The sequence below is a fragment of the Sus scrofa genome, chromosome 2 (assembly GCF_000003025.6).
Source record: "Sus scrofa isolate TJ Tabasco breed Duroc chromosome 2, Sscrofa11.1, whole genome shotgun sequence".
Classification (NCBI taxonomy): domain Eukaryota; kingdom Metazoa; phylum Chordata; class Mammalia; order Artiodactyla; family Suidae; genus Sus; species Sus scrofa.
Window position 1 is genome coordinate 68,658,535 of NC_010444.4, and position 20,664 is coordinate 68,679,198.

Here is a 20,664-nt window from a genome sequence, read left to right on the forward strand (position 1 = left end):
GCGGAGAAAACCAAACTCCGCCACGGAGAGAAGCGCAAATCCAGACGTAAACGGGACGGGCAGCACCAGCACCAGCACCACGATCAGCATAAGGGGCGGAGCCTCGGGGGCGCCAGGATCTGGATGAGTTGCGGAGGGGATAGGGAAGTATGCGGGCCGCGGTCGTTTGTTCTAGATGCTGGGGGCTGTAGTTGGACCTGAATCCAAATCATGCTTTCCAAATCGATCAGGCTTGGAGGTCGGCGTCCTGCCAGAGGGCTCAGCGGAGCGCAGAAGACCGGTTAGAAGCAGGACGGACGCGAGGGCGGGGTTTTCCTTGTGCACATCCCAGGAGGGCGGTATTCGAGACGGAGTCCTATCCAAAGTTTGGTGTATAGGTGCAGGACCTACCTTCTTTTATTTGTGGATATCTAGAAGTCCTATCCAAGGCTTGGTGTATAGGTGCAGGACCTACCTTCTTTTGTTTGTAGATATCTAGTTGTCCCGGACACCATTTGTCGAAAAGACTATTTCTTCCCTTATTGAACTGTTTTAGCACCCTTGGCAAGCATCACTAGACGGTAAATGTGACCCCAGATGGTTTGATAGGGGAATTATACCAAATCTTCAAAGTTCAGATAGTCTCATATTCCTTAAGTTGTTTAAGAGCAAGGAGAGTAAAGAAAAACTTCCCTAATACCTTGTTATGAAGCAAGATAACATTTACACAAAACCTGATGGAATATAAAAATGGAAAAGTACACTTATGAGTACTGACTCAAATAGGCTATGTTAAATATTAAATAGAATACAAAACTACAATAAGAAAATAATAAACCTTGACCAAGTGCGATTTAGGAATTAAAGGTTTGTTCAGTTATTAGGAAATCTATTAAGTAACATACCATATCAGTATATCTAAGAAAATCATATGATTATCTCCATAGATGCTGATGAAGCCTTTGACAAAATTAATTTTTTTAAATCTTTATTAGCATATAGTTGGTTTACATTGTTGTGCCAATTTCTGCTGTATGTCAAAGTGACCCAGTCATACATACATATACATTCACTTTCTCCATTAACTTCCATCATAGTCTATCCCAAGAGGCTGGATATAGTTCCATTTGACAGACTTCAACAGTGTTGTTGCTATAAGCACTAGAGAAAATAGAAATTGATGAATACTTTATTAAGATGATTGTCTATATGTATAGCTATATATCTGCGGTGTGTGTGTGTGTGTGTGTGTGTGTGTGTGTGTGTGTACGTACTGGTGACATTAGCTAATGCAATTAGATAAGAGAAATTGCAAACATAATCATTGCAAGAGAGGGAGTTCCCGTCGTGGTGCAGTGGTTAACGAATCCGACTAGGAACCATGAGGTTTTGGGTTCGATCCCTGGCCTTGCCCAGTGGGTTAAGGATCCGGCATTGCCATGAGCTGTGGTGTAGGTTGCAGATGCAGCTGTGGCATAGGCCGACAGCTACAGCTCTGATTAGACCCCTAGCCTAGGAATCTCCATATGCTGCGGGAGCAGCCCCAGAAAAGGCAAAAAGACAAAAAAAAACAAAAAAAAAAATTGCAAGAGAAGTAAAACTATCTCCGCATATGATATATTGTACAAGGAAAGCTGTAGAAAATCAATGATAAATTTCACATAAACAATGAAAAAATTCAGTCTCTTAGCAGGATATGGAATTGCCATTTAGAAATCAAAAGCCTCCATCTACAAAACCAATAACCACTCAGATGATACAATGGTAGAGAAAAACTGAATTACAATAACAAAAAAAAATTTGTATTAAACTTAACGAGAAATGTATAAAACCTATGGTTTTTTGAAAGACACAAAATAGACTTGAACAAAAGGAAAAACATCCTTTGTTCTTCAATAAAGTGGCTTAACATCATAAAGATATCAGTTTTTCCCAGGTTACAGAAATGTAACATAATTCTAATAAGAATGCCAACAAGTTTTTTTTTTTAATGGAATTAGGTAAATTGATGGAGTTTGTATGAAAGAACAAACATCTGATGATACCCAAGAAAAGCACTGAAAAACAAGCGATGATGCCCACTGACATTAAAGCAGGGCACAAAGGTGCTATAATTAAAACTGTGGTATTGGTACATGAGTAGAAAACAAATGGAATAAGACAGAATATCTCGAAATAGGCCCCAAAACATATGGAAATTTAGTTCATAAATGTTATTTCAGATCACTGGGGCAAAAATGGAGTTTTTAATGAAAAGTGCTAAGACAACAAACTGGTTAGCCATATGAGAGAAGATAAAATTACATTTATGCTATCAGGAAAATAAACTCCAACCGGATCAGAAAAATAAACTAAATGTGTGTTGGAGAAGGGGGAAGCCATACCACCTAAGTAGGGAATTTAAGTGTTTCCGGGGCTAAGGAAAAAGATATGACCATGAGATGGCAGTAGCACACAGATGCTTTATTTAGGTAGAACTGACAGGTTTATATGTGGGAAAAGTCCCTCATCATATGAGAAGATAACCTAGCTAAAGCATGGTGATGCTACTCCTAAGCAAAGTAGGCAAACTACTCCTAGAAGGTAATTGTGGAGGAGGTTTATGTATCTAGGTGATGTTGCTGAGAAGCCTGGTGGGGAGTCTCTGAGTCAGAAAGCTCTGAAGGGCAGCAAGCAGCACGTTGAGGTCTTTATAGCCCCAGGATTTATCTTCTCCATGACTAGCAGATTTTAGGCATCATTTCTGGGATATGCAAAGCAGATGTGCTCCAAATGGCTGAAAATCCTCTTGTTTGGGCTGTGTTGAATTTGGGGAGTTCCTGTTGTGGCTCAGTGGGTTAAGGATCTGATGTTGTCTGTAAGGATGTGGGTTTGATTGCTGGCCAGGCTCAGTGGGTTAAGGCTCTGGCTTGCAGCAACCCTCTACGTAGGTCCGAGATGCAGTTTAGATCTAGGGTTGCCACGGCTGTGACATCGGCCTCAGCTGCAGCTCTGATTCAACCCCTTGCCCAGGAACTTCCATGTGCTGCATGTGCAGCCGTAGAAAGAAAAGAAACAAAAATTGAATTTGGAAATTTTTGAGTTTGGCATTGGTGAGCTACTGTGAATAATGCTGCTGTGAATATTGATATGCAAATATTTAAGTCCCTGTCCCACTTTTGGATTTATACCCAGAAGTGGAATTGCCGAATTATATGGTATTTCTGTTTCATAATTTGAAGAACTTCCATACTGATTTCCACAGCAGTTGGCATCATTTCAGTATATTAGGAATCATAATAAAAACTAGGTGGATTTACAGATTCAAAGAGGTTTTCAGGGAGTTCCCATCGTGGCTCAGCAGTTAACAAACCCAGCTAGTATCCATGAAGATATGGGTTCAATCCCTGGCCTTGCTCAGTGGGTTAAGGATCCAACATTGCTGTGAGCTATGGTGTAGGTCGAAGAAGTGTCTCAGATCCTGAGTTGCTGTGGCTGTGAAGGAGGCCAGCAGCTCTAACTCCTATTCGACCCCTAGCCTGGAAACTTGGATATGCCATGGATAAGGCCCTAAAAAGACCAAAAAAGAAGAGGAAGAAGAGGGAGAAGAAGAAAGAGGTTTTCAGATTGGATCTGGGGAGGAGGTGGGATCCAGTTACATATCCTGTTTACAAGAGACCCATCTAAAGTACACCGAAGGTTTAAATGTGAAGGCTGGAGAAATATATAATGGAAAATAGGCATGGCTTTATTAGTAATGTCAAATAAAATAGACCTAAAAAATCTCTTTACTGTCTCAAATTTTTCTCCTAATTTCTCTCCTGTTTCTCCATTTCAATCAGGCTTTTGTGGACAACAGGTCACAGAATCAGCTCTGACAAGGTTATCAATGAGTCCCACTGATTTTTTTAAAAAATTTTATTGGCATATAGTTGACTTACAAGGTTGTATTTGATTCAAATGTACAGCAAAGTGAATCAGTTTATATATATATAAATCAGTTTGTGTATATAAAAATTTATATATACAAATCCATTCTTTTTTCTCATAGGTTACTACAGAATATTGAGGAGATTTTCCTGTGCCATATAGCAGGTCCTTGCCAATTATCTGTTCAATACATAGTAGTGTGTATGTGCCAATCCCATCCCTGATATCTTACTATGTATTGTCAGATCCAGTCAGAAGGAAGGGAGAAAGGCTGAGGAGGCCTGGGGAGGGAGAGTCTCAGACCACAATGCAGTCTTGCCAAGTTTGGGCCAGGCCAGTGGGGGTGGTTCTTGAACTATGGCTGCCATTAGAGCTCTACAGCCCCAGGGCATAGGCTTGCACTATTACTCCTGCCATGCTTAGTCACTGCTAGAAGTAGTCTTAGCATAGCCCCAGGGGTAGGTTCTGAAAGGGACAGCAAGCAGAGCCATCAGCAACCTAAGCCCCCTAGCTGGATCCCCAAGTGGTGGGTTTTCATGGCCACCCCACTAGCAGAAACTGTACTCAGCTGGGAATAATAGAAATTTCCTCCTGAGAGTAATTTAAAAAAAAAAAAATTCCTGACAGCTCCCCCACCATGAAACTACAATGAGGACTTTATAAAAAAAAAAAATTATTTCTCATGTGCCATGAGTCTAGCAATAAGCAGTTCAGGGCTGGTACAGCCAATCAGAGAAACCACTAAGGTGGAGCCTTGAGTTCAGGCACCGCCATCTTTGCCTGTAGCTTCTGCCTCCTGGTCAGAAGGTAACTTCCTTCCAACCCCAGGCATTGTATCTATTTTCCAGGCAGAAAGGAGGAAGGACCAAGGAGAAAGAGTGATGATAACAAGCATGGGACTGTCCCCTTTTCAACAATTCTCCCAGAAGCCACACCAGTGGCTCTGCCCGTCTGCCATGCACCAGGCATATGGAACATTCCTTCAAGAAAAAGAGAGAGACCTGGACTTTTGGGGTTTTGTTTGTTTGTTTTATAGTTAACAAGTTGAGCAAAATCCAGGTTCTGAGAGTTAAGAAGAGGGGGGAGTGGACATAGAGGCAGCCAAGCACTGTCTGCCACACTGGACCATAAAGTCCCAAAAGAGAATCCATATCCTATGGGTCACCAGCTCTGATCACAAACACCAAGACTGGAAATGAAAAACAAGACGACTGAGAACTCCTGGCACTGCATTTGGAAAACATATTCCCGAATGACTCAAGAGTCTTAAGAAGTCGTCAAAATGGAAAGAAGACAGTATTTAGAATTGAGCCATGATAAGTAACAAAGATGACCTATCACACCTTGTTCAGTATCTTAGCATTTAGAGGGATATAGGTGGCCTTGGGTATTTATATCATGAGAAAAAAACAAAACAAAATTAACAAGCTTGGGGGTCCACCTTAAGAATGCAACATAAAGGCAAACCCAAGTTCACATGTTGGTATGATCTCTCTCAGATGGAGTTCTCCTGTGAGTAGTTAAATGAAGAGCCACACCTGAAGGCATGGTCATTATACTAACAGGAACCCCACTGTGTGTCCTCCCATGTAAAACACAAGGATGGATACTTGTGAAGGCTTTCACAACTTTTTCTGTGGAAAAAAAAAAAATGGCAGCTTTCTGTGCAGGTATACAGTTCCTGTCCTGATTCTTTTGAGTTGAATAAAAGTGACTTGTGTCAGAAGGCTGTATTTACACCATTTTCCAAGGGCTTCCTACATAAGGTTCTTTTAAAACAATGTTTTAACTATGGCCTGGGGTTCAATCCCTGGTCCGAGAACTGAGATCCCACATCAAGCCACTGCTTACCACGACCCACAAAAACATATACTTAAAAGAGAAACTAATTATACTTTGAATCCTCAACAAAGGATATTTGTGGGGAGAAATCCAAATATAGGTGGTGTGCTAATGACATTTTATTCATGTTACATTTCATGAGTTGTTAATATTTTGATAGAGGAAAATGTCCAAAGAAAGTTCACAGCTAGCTTGAGTTTCCATGTATCTTATTCTGTTCTGGACTATGTCTTCAGGGATGTTTATTATAAAAAACATCCTTGGAACAGAGGGCAGGTGTTTGCTGTCCAGTGTAATTGAGTTGAGTCCTCCCTCTGGGGCAAAGATCAGGCAGGTTTGTTTGCAGCTCATTAGAAAAGCTTGGGGTTCCTCAGCTGTGACACAAACCCACGGCATATGGAGGAGCTACCTGGGCCCACTTTACATCACCCCTCCAGGGAAATCTGGGAGTTAAGGGGAATTGACAGGATCATGAAGTATATGCCGCCTGCTGCACTGTAATAAAGCCATTGGTCTCTGACCCAGAAGTTCTGGTGTCTTTGGCCAACATCCATGAAACTGTGGCAGGCTACCTAGTTAGCTTGTCAGTAGGGAAAATTCTCAGATCTTCCAGTTCTTGACCTCTCAGTCCTCAAGATCAATAGCAAAGAAGTCTTTAGTCTGCAATGGCTCATCCATAAAAGAAAATTACAAACAAGCAAAGAGATTTTAAAAATTGTCCAGAAACAAAAGCGGTTGACAACAGGTGAATCTAGGTGAAGGCATGGACTTTGGGGAAATTGCCCCAACTATGGGCAATTATGAGGCTGTCAAATCCTAACAACAAAAGAACGTCAGGACAAAGGTAAATTTGCAGGCCAATCTCACTCAAAGATGCAAAACTCCTAGCTAGAAAACTAGGAAAAATGATATATAATAGATATGCAATGGCTAGAGTTACCCAGAAATGCAATGTTACAATCACTGCGGAAAAAGCAATTCAAGTGATTCACCATACCAAGTTAAAAAAAAAAAAAAAAGTTACATGTATTCATTCATTCATTCAACAAATACTTATTGAGTGCCTACCATGGGTTCCACCATTGTGCTAGGAGTTTTGAAATACATCAGTGAACAAATATTATCATCTCAGGAGATATGGAACAGATATTTGATAAAATTCAAATTCATGAGAAAGAACATTAACACCCTAGAAAGAGAAGGGAACTTTCTTATCCTGATAAAGTTATCTATGAAAATGTTACAACGAACAACACATTTAAAAGAGAAAATATGAAAAGAATGCCCTTTAAGATCAGGAAGAAAGCAACAGTGCTCAAGACCATTTCTCATCCATATGGTTCAAGCCCTGGCCAGAGACAGGCAACAAAAGCATAAGAAAGTTAATAAGGATTAAAAAGGAGTAAACAATATCTGTCAGTATTTGTAGATATGATTATCTGTAGAAATCCCTCAAAAGATCTTCGAATCAGTATGAGATTAAGAATGCAGCAAATTTGCTACAAGCAAACTCAATATACAAAGACAATTCTCTATGAGGACCAGCAAAATGTGAATACCTCTAGGCCTTCTCCAGGAACCTTAAACCTTGATTTAGTTGGAAGTACCCAAAGCCTATGAAAGAAAACCATTTGATGTCTCACAAAAATTCCAAAAAGACTTCTAATGAACACAAGGAAAAGAACCAAATTAAAAAGTGCATCATGGAAACTATGAAATAAAAGGAGGAAGACCCTGAAAGAGATGACATTGCCAAGATAAATACCCGACCTGGATCCCAGTAAATGACTTAAAGAGTATTATGCTCTTTAGATCATTCATTCACCTGCAAAAGGATTCATTAACAACTGGATACCAGCATTTGAGAAAATAGATTGTGACTGTCCTCTATGAGAAATACCACATTGCAAGGATGATGTCACAATTGAGTACTTGTGAGTATATCCTACAGTTATGGAGACTGTAGCCAGATTTATCAAAATGAATGCACAATGGAAGCACCTTTGATAACAGCTCTAGTGAGGTACAACTTACATAAAATTCACCCATTTTAAATGTACCGTTCAAGCGGTTGATTCAACTCAACCTGAGTTGTGCCACTCTCAGAATGAAGGAATTCTAGAACATTTCCATCAATCCAATAACCCAGAAAATGCCTCCTGCCTCTTTAGTTAATCGAGTTCCCTCCACCAGCCCAGGCAAACGCTAACCAATTTCCTTTCTGTTTTTATGGCTTTGCCTCTTCTGGATATTTCAGGTAAATGGGATCATACAGTATGTAGCCCTTTATGACTGTTTTCACTCACTGAGCATAATGTTTTCCAAAGGTCATCCATGTTGTAGCATGTACCAGACCTTCATTCCTTTTTATTGCCAAATGATTTCATTGTATGTATAGTTATATACAAAGCTCTTGAATGGAGCCCTGGGAAGGACACTAGCCTATCAGGTCATGTGATGTGGGCATGTGTGAAGAAGGAGAAAAATCTACAGTCTTACTAGGCTGTCTGCTCAGCAGTTAAACAGTTGCCCAAGTTTAATGTTAGGTTTGTTTGTTCGTTTTCCAGTCGAATTGCTATTTCTATTAAGGGAAGACAAAAGTGTTTCCATTTCTACAGTTTACAGCTCTGAAAAAATCAATAAATGAATATGGAGAAATAAAAGTTACAGAAGACATAAGCCACACTTGTAAGAACAAGTTGTAGGAACCTGCCTCTTGGATATTAAAAAAAAATAGTTATGAAATTATTAAAGATGGTGCTATCTTGATGCAGTATTAATAAACTGACCAGAACTGAATGGAAGGGCCAGAAACACAAAAACATGCACACAGAAACAACTTCTGGGACTTGACTTTCTGATTAGAGCTCTAGGAAAATTGGTTGCCTAAGGGAAAAAATTAAATTAAATCAAATCAGAGTCCCCCTGCCACTGATACTACATATAAAAATCAATAATGGATAGGAAACTATCCCAGAAGACCTTTCAGAAGATAAGCGAGTAGAACATATTTATGACTACATGTCATTGTCCCAACTCAATCAGCCAAAGACTACCAAGAACAAAACCTATAATCTGACAAAGTCAGGTTTACCAGATTGATACAACAAAGGAGACCACACACCCGCGGAACCAAAGGAAGACACATAGATATGGTAGGATTCGGGGGAAGGAGAGCATCTAGGTGACAGTCAAATGAAGTAGTATTTTGATAGGCTTAAAGGACTATAGGAGTTAAAATCAATCTAACAGATATCAGACAATATTTAGAACTAAACCAAAATTTTAAAAAACCTTAGATCAAAACCCACGTAATGTAGACAAATGGGGTATTTAGAGGGATAGCTCTAGACCTAAATGTTTATATTCAAAAACACAGACAGAAAATTCATGAGCTAGATCTCCAGACTCAGGCTAGGACCCGGATAAAAGCAATCCCACATTCTTCTCATTTACACAGCTTCTCACCTTGAATTGCCTTGTGCAATAGTTAAAAGCCCCAGCAGAAAGCTTCCCCACACTGAAGATAGTCACAGAGTTGCTCTCGGGTAAGATCAATGAGGACTTGCTTCCCTGCCTCCACTCCTAGGACTTGTCTTCACTGTGAGTTCTCACATGTTTCCCATGTGATGGATGCCTACTGGAAAGTTCCACACAGTCATTGCATGGCTATGTCTTCCCCCCTGTTATGTACCCTCTTGTGGGGATTCAGCTTAGCGCTCCTACTGAAGGCTTTTCTGCAGTCACTGAATTGGTGGGGCTTCTCCTCAGTATGGGTTCTCACATGCACCATCAGATAGAACTTCTGGCTAAAGTTTTTGCCACAGACCCTGCACAAATGGAGCTTCTCCCCAGTGTGTACTCTCTTATGCACAGTCAGGTCACTGTTCCTGATGAAGGCTTTTCCACAGTCACTGCATTCATGTGGTTTCTCCCAAGTGTGCATCCTCTTGTGTACAGCGAGGCTCAAGTTGGATCTGAAGAATTTCCCACACTGGCTACACTTAGATGGTTTCTCTCCAGTGTGGGTTTGCTCATGTGTTCTAAGAGACAAGTAGCGACCAAAAGCTTTCCCACACTGAAAACATGTGTAGGCTTTCTCATCAGCATGAGATTGCACAGGGATCCCAAGGGATGAAGGATAACCAAATGCTTTCCTACATTCTTTATGTTCATTGCATTTCACTCCTGTGCAATTTCCCTTTGGCAAAATAAGGTCAGGATTCCTTCTGATGGCTTTTCCACCCACTCTGTGTTCATGGGATTTCTCTCCAGATTGTGTTGGTGCCTGTTGATTAAGGGATAAGCAGTAACTAAAGGCTTTTTCACATTCATTGCACTCATGGGAATTCTCCCCCATAGAAAGTATATATTAACAGAAAGCAAATTCCTACATTGGAAGTCGCTACCATTTTTGGCAAAGCCTCCTCGCCTGCCTGCTTATATTCCTCACAAGCATCTTATCATAAAAAATCTATTTCTTCTCTATCACTTAGTCTCTCACTGTATTCCTTCTGTGGTGAGACACAAAGAACCTGAACCTCAGGAAGTCCAGACACCAGAACCAAAACCCCCAACAAATATGAAGTATTCTTCATTCCAGAAAAAAGAACTACCAGATCCAGTCCCAGGACCACTAAACACCAACTATGAAGAAGAATGAAAGCTTGCATCTACCCTGATCCTTACCTGTGGCCCTATTTTCTACTCTCAAACTACAAAACCACTTCCTCTTCACTCCCAGAGAAGGGAATAGTTTTTAGGGGATTTGCCTGGAAAAGCAATAAAGCTACTCCCCCCCCCCAAAAAAAGTTGCTATCATTTTCAGAGCATATGTACTGCTTCCACCCTGTTTGAGTTCAAACTGCGTAGGGAAAATGCTCTACTACAAGGCTCCATCACAGCCACATTCAGAAGGCTTCCTACGTACAGGTTCTTTTCTCCATAGTTGTTTAAAATAAAAACTGGGATTTCCCCTCATGGCACAGCAAAAATGAATCCGACTAGGAACCATGAGGTTGCGGGTTCGATCCCTGGCCTCGCTCAGTGGGTTAAGGATCCCATGTTGCCACGAGCTGTGGTGTAGGTCGCAGATGTGGCTCAGACCTGATGTTGTTATGGCTGTGGCATAGGCTGGCAGCTATAGCTCTGATTGGACCCCTAGCCTGGGAACCTCCATATGCCATGGGTGTGGGCCTAAAAAGCAAAAAAAATAAAAATAAAAATAAATTAAAGTAAAAACTGAATTATGGAGTTCCTGCTTGGCTCAGAAAGTTAGGAACCCAATTAGTATCCATGAGGATGTGGGTTCAATCCCTGGCCTCGCTCAGTGGGTCAAGGATCTGGCATTGCTACAAGCTGCAGTGTAGGTCAGAGATGCAGCTCAGATCTGGCATTGCTGTGGCTGTGGCTGTGGCTGTGGCTGATAGCTGCAGCTCCGACTGACCCCTAGCCTGGGAACTTCCATATGCCATAGGTGTGGCAAAAAAATTTTAAAAAAAAAACCTGAATTATGTGTCAGTGCTCACTGTCTAAGTTATATTTATGGACATGCTTACTTGTGGGACTTCCCCATGAAATAAATACTGTAATCAGTTTACAATGTTCCCCAAATTCATGATACCCTAAGATTTTCTCCTGAGACACAACTTCTCTTGGGTAAAGGCCAATGGCCCCAAGTTGTCTCTCCAAGCAGTAGTGCTATTCTCTCCTGGCAATCCCAGGCTTCTCCTGCACAGAATCAGCAATGAGTGCTCATAGGCCTTACCCCTTTCCTGCCAGTAAATGGTTTTGCCCAAACTTTATTCCGCTTGGCAGTGATCTCTTTGGTTTTAAGTTGAGAAATCTGGTCTGAAATGAATCAGAGGAAAAAAATACTTAAATTTTTGAAGAAATAAATGATAAGAGTGATCTGAAAAAAAATGAAGTTCCTGTTGTGAAGGAATGGGATCAGCAGCATCTCTGCAGCACTGGGACGAAGGCTTGATCCCCAGTCTGGTGCAGAGGGTTAAGGATCCAGCATTATCACAGCTGCGGCATAGGTCACAACTACAGCTTGGATCTGATCCCTGGCCTAGGAACTCCATAGACCACGGAAAAAACGAAAAATTAAAAGAAAAGGCAGCCAGATTTTTTTTCAAATACTGACCCTAAACATGAAAAGTCAGTGTGACAGGGACGAGTACACCAGCAGTTAAAGATAGACATAAGTTCCCGTTATGGCTTAGTGGTCGTGACCCCGAAGAGTATCCATGAGGATGCGGGTTCAATCCCTGGCCTCGCTCAGCTGGTTAAGGATACGGTGTTGCCGTGAGCTGTGGTGCAGTCCAGCAACTGCAGTTCCGATTTGACCGCTAACCTGAGAACTTCCACAGCTGGCAGGTGCAGCCCTAAAAAGCAAAAAAAAAGAAAAAAAGAAAAAAAAAAGACTCCAAGATTTCAGCAATGCGTAGAATATGACAAGAATGGGAACGAGGTGGGGTGGGAATGTCAGGTGAGTTGCTGAGAAACAATTTTGCCAAGAATGAGATGGCTGCTAATAGTCTGAGAGAGGCTACGAACAGGCAAGCAAAGCTTAGGGATGTTGGAAAAATGGGCAGGTAGCACCCATGGAAATGTTCTGGAAAGAGGAAACAGGACAGCTTTCTCTGAGAGCAAAAGTGGGACAGAATGGAATTCCCTTTGTGGCTCAGTGGGTTGAGAACCCAACTAGTATCTATCAGGATGCAGGTTCAATCCCTGGCCCTGCTCAGTGGCTTAAGGATCCAGCATTGCTGCTAGCTGCAGTGTAGGTCAAAGATGCAGGACTCCCAAACCCTAGCGCCTGTTGCTGTGGCTGTGGCTGTGGCATAGGCCAAAAGATGCAGCTCCCATTCAGCCCCTAGCCTGGGAACTTCCATATGCTCCAGGTGCAGCCCCCCCACATTTTTTTTAATTTAAAAAATGTTTCAAAATGGGACAAAAAAAAGTAAGGGAAGTAGAAGCTTTGAGAGGAAAACTCATCCCAAGTGGCCAGAAATAACCTCTCAGACAAAATGACATTTGAAAAATTCCCTAAAAGAGCCCCTTTTCCCCAGCCCTCACCTGCACAGGTGTCTTGGAGGATTCTCTTCTTCTTGACCCTCAGCTCCTCCTGGGTGAGCAGGCTGGGCTTGCGGAGATGATACCCTGGCACGTGTGAAAGACACAGGAGGTAGGGGGCTGTGCAGGAACAAAAAGCAAACTCCCCCACAGAGTGGGGCCAACACTTTCAGAAGATGCCCATGTGTGACCCAGGAGCATGCAGTACCCAGGACCCCAAACTCTAACTACTTCACAGCATACCCTACAGGGGTCAGGGAGCCAAGCTCAGAGACACACATCAGGAGCACGGAAGCTTCCAATTACTTGAAGAAAACCAAGTAATGGGAGCAGGAGGGATAAATTAGGAGTCTGGGATTAACACACACACTACTGTATATAAAATAGCTATGGCCTTCCTGCTGTGGTGCAGTGGGTTAAGAATCCCACTGCAGGAGTTTCTGTTGTGGCTTCGCAGGTTAAGGACCCAACATAGTGTCTGTGGGGATGTGGGTTTAATCCCCAACCTCGCTCACTGGGTTAAGGATCCGGCATTGTCACTGCTGTGGCTCAGGTTTGATCTCTGGCCTGGGAACTTACACATGGCCAAAAAAAAAAAAAAGAGAGAGAGGAGTTCCCATTGTGGTTCAGCAGTAACGAACTCGACTAGTATCCATGAGGACTCAAGTTCAATCCCTGGCCTCGCTCAGTGGGTTAAAGGATCCAGCGTTGCCACGAGCTGTGGTGTAGGTCACAGACTCTGCTCTGATCCCACACTGCTGTGGCTGTGGTGGTGGCTACAGCTGCAATTCGACCCCTAGGCTGGGAACCTCCATATGTCCTAAAAAGAAAAAGAAAGAGAGAGATGAGGCCAGGCTCACTTACCCACTGAGGCCAGGTTCCTGTAGTTCTCCAGCATCACATCTCGGTACAGGATTTTCTGAGCAGGGGCCAGCAGGGCCCACTCCTCCTGGGTGAAGTCCACTGCCACTTCCTGGAAGGTCACGGGATCCTGAAACATCATGCATGTTTGAGCTCACCAAGCCCCACCTCCATCCCTGTCCCAGGAGGGCAGGGCACGAGGAGGATGGCACCAAGGGATTGAGGCTTGGGAATTTCAGACAGGAAGGCGAGCCTGCCCTCAGCAGCCCCACGTTGCCCCGTCAGTGTATTAGCTCTTCCACACCAGGCTGAACTTCCCTCTCCAACTAGTCTGTGAACCCATGTGGCCTAGAATAAATACTTAGTACAGGAAGGAGTGATGTTCCCAAGAGTTCTTGACTCAAAATCATCTTTCATAGCCTTGCTTGGTTTTCTATCATAGCCTAGATTATTGAGCTAAAAAGGACAATGCACTGAACAAAGTTCATAAATACTGAAGCAATGAGAGCATTCTCCAGGAAGTCCCTTAGCCACCATCAGGGGAATAGCGGGGACAAGTCCCGGTGGGGTTTGAGGCTCCAGGCCACCCACCCTTCAGGGAAAGGAACTGCCATATTGGAAGGAGGGGGGTTTCTGGTTACCTGTGACCAGGTTGTCAGCAGCCCTGGAGCCGTCTCTTCCGCCTCCATGTTCCCTCCTGGAGATAGACGGAGTCCTGAACAACCAGAGCTGGAGGACAAGAGAGGGGCTGTGTGTGATAGACCATCCCCAGATTCCACCCGGCACAAGCCTGGAGGCTGCTTCACAAGACCTTGCAGAAAACAAAGCACAAGCCCGCCCCGCCCCCAGCTGCCCACAGGCAGATTGCCTTTTTTTTTTTTTTTTTTTTCTCTCTGTCTTTCGTTTTATTTTATTTTTTATTACTCAAATGAATTTATCACATCTGTAGTTATATAATGATTATAACAATTCAATTTCACAGGATTTCCATCCCATAACCCAAGCACATCCCCCCACCCCCCAACCTGTCTCCTCCGGAGACCATAAGTTTTTCAATGTCTGTGAGTCAGCATCTGTTCAGGCAGATTTCCTTTTAGGCCCTTCTCTCACAGGCCTGTCCCTAAAAGGTCCTGTCTCTCACAACCAGAAAGCCCATGGGAAAGGCTAGTAAACTCCTGAGACGGTTGAGGGGACTCAAGCTTCAGAACAGTTTTGCAAGTCAACTGTCCGAGTTTATAAATCAAAAACAAGGGATAATGGAGTTCCCATTGTGGCTTAGTGGGTTACGAACCTGACTCATATCCGTGAGGATGTGGGCTCGATCCCTGGCTCTGCTCAGTGGGTTAAGGATCTGGCATTGCCATGAGCTGTGGTATAGGTCACAGGTGCAACTCAGATCCTTTGTTGCTGTGGCTGTGGTGTAGAGAAGCAGCTCCAACTCCAATTGAACCCCTGGCCTGGGAACCTCCACATGCCGCAGGTGGGGCCCTAAAAAGACCAAAAAAAAAAAAAAAGAATAATTCAATATTATGCCCCAAATATCTCAAACCCTAAAAGGCACTGCCAATGATGCACAGACTTGGGGGCTTCTGGGGCTGCACTCCCACCTCTTCCTGGCCTTTGGAAGCCCTAGAAGAAAAAGGTCTCCCAGAAATAGTGGCCAAGGCAAGATCAAGCTCAGGAAGGGAGCTCAGTGGGGAGAAGGCTGGAGCTTGGTGACTGGGGTGTCTGGAGAGGAATGTGGGAGGAGAGGGAAGCAGAGCTGGATGAAGACAGAGGCAAAAGAGCATCTGGATTTATACCTTTCAATAGGCTCAGCAGAAGAGTTTTGCAGAAGGTTTCTATTCTTTTCTTTCCTTTTTTTTTTTTTTTTTTTTTTTTTTTGGCCACACCAAAAGTTCCAGGGTCAGGGGGGTGTTCAATAACCATTCACTTACTAGAAAACCACCATCACCATAATGAAAGCAGCTTCCCTATGTCTAACCCAACAAACAGTAGGTGCTCAATAAATGTTGGTTAAGTGCCCGGGGCCAGGTACCAAACTCCTGTCACAGCGGCAAGCCAGGCCACAGCAGTGACAATGCCAGATCCTTAACCTACTGAGCCACCAGGAAACTCTGAATGTTATGTTCCTATTTATATTTTTTTAAGATTATATTGGCTGCTGTTCACAGGACAGAACTGGGGAGGGCAATAACAGAAGCAGGGGGCTGGTAAGGGGCAGCAGCAGGGCCCAGGAGGCCTTGGAGGAGGTGAGAAGCAGCAGAGACATCCTAAGTGGTTAGTATGGTAAACATATCAGAGGAAAGATCAAAGGATTTTCTAGGGACTGGGGTGGAAGGTGGGATGGGGATGTGAACTGAAGTTTGGCGCTTGCCATCAGTCTCTACATGGAGTAAAACATGAGCCACGGCAGCAGCTCAGGTTGGAGCCCAGGAGCGAGGCACTGTGTGCTCCGGAAAAACTGGAAGAACAGGTCTTCAGATAGTTAGATGCTTTTAGGATCCCACATTGCTGTGGCTGTGGTGTAGGCAGGCAGCTGTAGCTCTGATTCAACTCCTAGCCTGGGAACCTCCATATGCCGAGGGTGCAGCCCTAAAAAGCAAAAAAAAAAAAAAAAAAAAAACTGCAAAGCCACACTGACATTAGCAACACTGAAGGTGACTGGAGAAAAGCATGACACTGTTTGTTTGTTTTTTTCTTTTTGCAGCAGCAACTGTGGCATATGGAGGTTCCCAGGATAGGAGTTGAATCAGAGCTGAAGTTGCCGACCTATGCCACGGCCAGAGCAGCACTGGATCCAAGCCACATCTGTGACAATTTGCAGTAACGCCAGTTCCTTGACCCACTGAGTGAGGCCAGGGATTGAACCCTCACCCTCACAGACACTAGTCGGGTTTGTTACTGCAGAACCGCAATGGGAACTCCCAAAAATGTTGCCTTATAATGCTTGATAATGTTTGCCTTACATTATTTCTAAAGATAAAATAAGATGGTCTGGAGTTCCCATCGTGGCTCAGTGGTTAACGAATCTGACTAGCATCCATGAGGACAGAGGTTCGATCCCTGGTCTCACTCAGTGGGTTAAGGAACCAGTGTTGCCATAGCTGTAGTGTAGGTTGCAGATGCGGCTCAGATCCCACATTGCTGTGGCTGTAGCAATAGGCCGGCTGCTACACCTCCAATTTGACCCCTAGCCTGGAAACCTCCATATGCCACAGGTGTGGCCCTAAAAAAAAAGAAAAAAGATGATCTGATTATGTGACCACAGATCTGATTATGCCCCTTCCCTTAAGGACTTAAGGTCTTCTAGAGTACCTCCTCCAATCTCAACAGGGAAGACCCTCCAACATCTGGCTCCAGGCAGCCTCCCACACACCTGTCTCTTGTGGCTCAGCAGTAACAACCCTGACTAGTAACCATGAGGATGCAGGATAGATCCCTGGCCCCACTCAGGTGAAAGATCTGGTGAAAGATCTGGTGTTGGTGTGAGCTGTGTTGTAGGTCGCAGATGAGGCTCGAATCTGGCATTGCTGTGGCTGTGGTGTAGGCCAGTAGCTGCAGCTCTAACTGAACCCCTAGCCTGGGAACTTACATATGCAGAGGGTGCAGTCCTAAAAAAAAATGAAAAATAAAAAATAAGGCAACATTATTGCAAGCTGCTTATAATGTGCCAAAGTTGTGGCCTGGAGTACATTAGTAAAATGGAAAATCAAAAAATATAATATAAAAATAATATAAATTTTAAATGTATGAATGTAAAATGTAAATACATATAAAAATAACATAAAAATATAAATAAAAACGTGTAGATAAAAGCATATAAATGTAAAATGTAAAAAATGTACAAATATGTATAAATAAATGTAAAAATGTAAAAAATAAATTCTATGTAATATAAACATTAAAAATATTAAAATGGGAGTGCCTGCTGTGGCACAACGGGATTGGTGGCATTTTGGGAGCACTGAGATGCAGGTTCAGCCACAGCAACGCTGGATCCTTAACCCACTGAGCAAGGCCAGGGATCAAACGGGCAACCTCATGGTTCCTAGTAGCATTCGTTTCTGCTGCGCAAGAACAGGAACTCCCTTAAGAAAAATTCTTTTTTTTTTTTTTTTTTTTTTTGTCCTTTTGCTATTTCTTGGGCTGCTCCCGCGGCATATGGAGGTTCCCAGGCTAGGGGTCGAATCGGAGCTGTAGCCGCCAGCCTACGCCACAGCCACAGCAACGCGGGATTCGAGCCGCGTCTGCGACCTACACCACAGCTCACAGCAAAGCTGGATCCTTAACCCACTGAGCAAGGGCAGGGATCGAACCCGCAACCTCATGTTCCTAGTCGGATTCGTTAACCACTGGGCCACGACGGGAACTCCAGAAAAATTCTTAAGGTAAGGTGTGAGAAATACTTTTGGAACCAAGGAGTCTATTTTGCTGAACTGCCTCCAAAATTATTTTTCGTCCAATTTCTCATCCATGAGTTTTGCAGGTCATTAAAAAAAAAAAATCCGGAGTTCCCCTCGTGGCGCAGTGGTTAACGAATCCGACTAGGAACCATGAGGTTGTGGGTTCGATCCCTGGCCTTGCTCAGTGGGTTAAGGATCCGGCGTTGCCCTGAGCTGTGGTGTAGGCTGCAGATGTGGCTCGGATCCCGCGTTGCTGTGGCTCTGGCGTAGGCCGGTGGCTACAGCTCCAATTTGACCCCTAGCCTGGGAACCTCCATATGCCCCGGAAGGGGCCCAAGAAATCACAGAAAGACAAAAAAAAAAAAAAAAAAAAAAAAAACCCACTTGGTCAAAACGCATCTCGTTTAAGGTTAGTAAATTCGATTTTCTGCTACTAATATTAGGAAAGCTGCTTCCTCCTTTTCCCAGAGAGTTCTGTTTTTAAGACATAAAACGTCATGTAATTCCCTTATACTTTAGGTTTCTATCACGCTTTAAATACAAGCATATGGTACCAACATTCACTTTAACAATATCAATATTAAGAGATCCCTATGTTCTAAAACTCTGCGGTGATTATAGCCTCTAGGAGAGTCGGAACTGACTTGGGAAGTACAGAGCTGAGTAATCTTTATGTAATTGTAAGACCTGTTATTTACGTTTTCACCTCCCTTTCGTTTTATTACACGTACGTATTTACACTGACCCTGGAAAACGGAGAAAGTATTTTTCCCAGACGAATTTATCAAACGTAAGTAACTGAAAAATCTATCTTAAAACCTCACCTCAATGCCGCTCACAAAAGCAAAAATCCCGGGTAAAATTTTCTTGTACGAGGAGGGCAAAAAGGGATTTCCTTGACTAAAATTCACCAGCGCCTCTCACCCGAAAAACCGACAAAATGCCGAGGTCACGAGGACGGAAGGACACGGAGACTCGGTCAACACCAGCGTGTCCCCTGTCGCTCGAGACCTCGCCTCCGAAGCTTCAGGGCCCCGCCCCCGCAGAGACCCGCCCTCTGGAGCCCCATCTCTCCGCCCCAACCTAGATCCCGCCCCAACTGAGCCCAGTCTCCCCGCCCTCTCCGAGACCCTGCCCTCTGGAGCTTTTTTTCCCCCGCCCTTAAAGAAACCCCGCCCTCCCGAGCCCATTTCCCCGCCCTCGCCTAGATCCCGCCCCCTTGAGCCTAGTTTTCCGGCCCCAGCAGACCCTGCTCCTCTGGATCCTGGTCTCCCCGCCTTTAAAGAGACCCCGCCCCCCGGGGCACCGTCTCCGGGCCCTCTCCGAGACCCCGCCCTCCCAGTGGCGGGGCCGTACTAGTCAGTGCCAGAGGCAGATCCCGAAGAAGGTCGTGGCGCTATAACGGGAAAGACGCTAGTCCTCCGAAAGCGAAAGGCTCAGAGCCCCGACCTAGGAAGGTCCTGAGGCGGCGGGAGGTGCTGCTACCGCGTCCTCCAGCCTTGGCCTAAGCAGTTCTAGTGTCCCCCCACTGGATGCCGTTGGGCCCCTCCTAGCGGGCTCCAATTGGGAGCCTTGGGGGCGGAGCCAGGCGAGAGGAGGGTGCTGGGGGGGGGGGGAGCACAGCTGTACAAAGTCGGTTGGGCGGGTCCTCGTGCGTGTCCTAGAAGGACCGTGCAGCCGGAGACTCAAAGAATGCTTTTTTCTGAGCTCTTGCAGCTTGGTGCTGGGAGACAATGTTTCAGAACTGGTTTGTTATACAGCAGTAAATAACCGATAAATCCCTCTTCACTATTCTTTATTTCCAAACTTTCTTGTCCTTCTCAAAAATGTTTCAAGTTCTTTGAACTTGTCTTAACATTTGTACATTAATCTTGGAGCTGTTAATTTAAATCTATCCAGTTTTTTGGGGTTTTTTTCTTTTTAGGGCCGCACCTGCGGCATCTGGAAGTTCCTGGGCAAGGGGTCGAATCAGAGCTGCAGCTGCGGACTATGCCACAGCAACGCCAAACCTGAGCCACATCGACCACCTAAGCCACAGCTTGTGGTAACACAGGATCCTTAACCTACTGAGCAAGGCCAGAGATCGAACCGAATTCTCATGGATACTACGTAGATTTCTTAACCCACCGAGCCACAACAGAAACTTCTATCTCGTTTTATATAATAAATAGTGGATTTTTAGACATTATGTATGTACATGTTTATATCTTTTATATATGTATAATTTTTTGGTTTTAAGCAGTTACTATTGTTTCCCTGAATACTTTTCTTTCATTCATTCATTTAGGGAATATTTGAGTCATGCATTCACAAAACTTTTATTTCAATTGGGGAGGAGGACAGATAGTAGAATAAATATATACAAGAGAACATGTCATACGTGATTGCCACAATGGAATATTCCTAGCACTTTTCCAAATTGCATTCAATGGCGGTTCATTCGATAATTTATTTTTAACAACTTTTTTTTTCTTTTTTGGCCACACCTGAGGCATGTGGAAGTTCCCGGGCCAGGGACCGAACTAGCTCCACAGCAGTAACCTGAGCCACAGGGGTGACAACACTGATCCTTAAACTGCTGCACCAC

The 20,664-nt window shown here is 43.9% G+C and overlaps 1 protein-coding gene across 5 annotated transcripts; it reads right to left on the minus strand.

The window, feature by feature from the left end:
- On the minus strand, positions 1,010-19,121 carry LOC100738906 (zinc finger protein 177-like). Of its 5 annotated transcripts, none has more exons than XM_021083777.1 (6): positions 18,902-19,117; positions 14,313-14,400; positions 13,675-13,801; positions 12,814-12,897; positions 11,498-11,580; positions 1,010-1,140 (listed from the first exon to the last, which is right to left on the minus strand). In XM_021083777.1, exons 2-6 carry the CDS (start codon positions 14,358-14,360, stop codon positions 1,132-1,134), a joined length of 351 nt encoding a protein of 116 aa, XP_020939436.1. In that variant the 5' UTR covers positions 14,361-14,400; positions 18,902-19,117; the 3' UTR covers positions 1,010-1,131. The 5 variants fall into 5 exon arrangements, with proteins under 5 accessions (XP_020939436.1, XP_020939435.1, XP_020939434.1 ...); XM_021083776.1 differs by lacking the exon at positions 1,010-1,140 and adding an exon at positions 4,917-10,018 and having other exon boundaries at positions 13,675-13,783; positions 18,902-19,119; XM_021083775.1 differs by lacking the exon at positions 1,010-1,140 and adding an exon at positions 4,917-10,018.

Bases quoted from the DNA above. Each gene is read 5' to 3' on its own strand.
- LOC100738906 (XM_021083775.1), bottom strand. From the start codon at position 14,360: ATGGAGGCGGAAGAGACGGCTCCAGGGCTGCTGACAACCTGGTCACAG. The intron at 13,802-14,312 runs GTAACCAGAAAC...ATGATGTTTCAG, and splicing joins TGCTGACAACCTGGTCACAG to GATCCCGTGACCTTCCAGGA. The intron at 10,019-11,497 runs GTAAGGCCTATG...CTTAATCAACAG, and splicing joins CATTTACTGGCAGGAAAGGG to GCACCAACACAATCTGGAGA.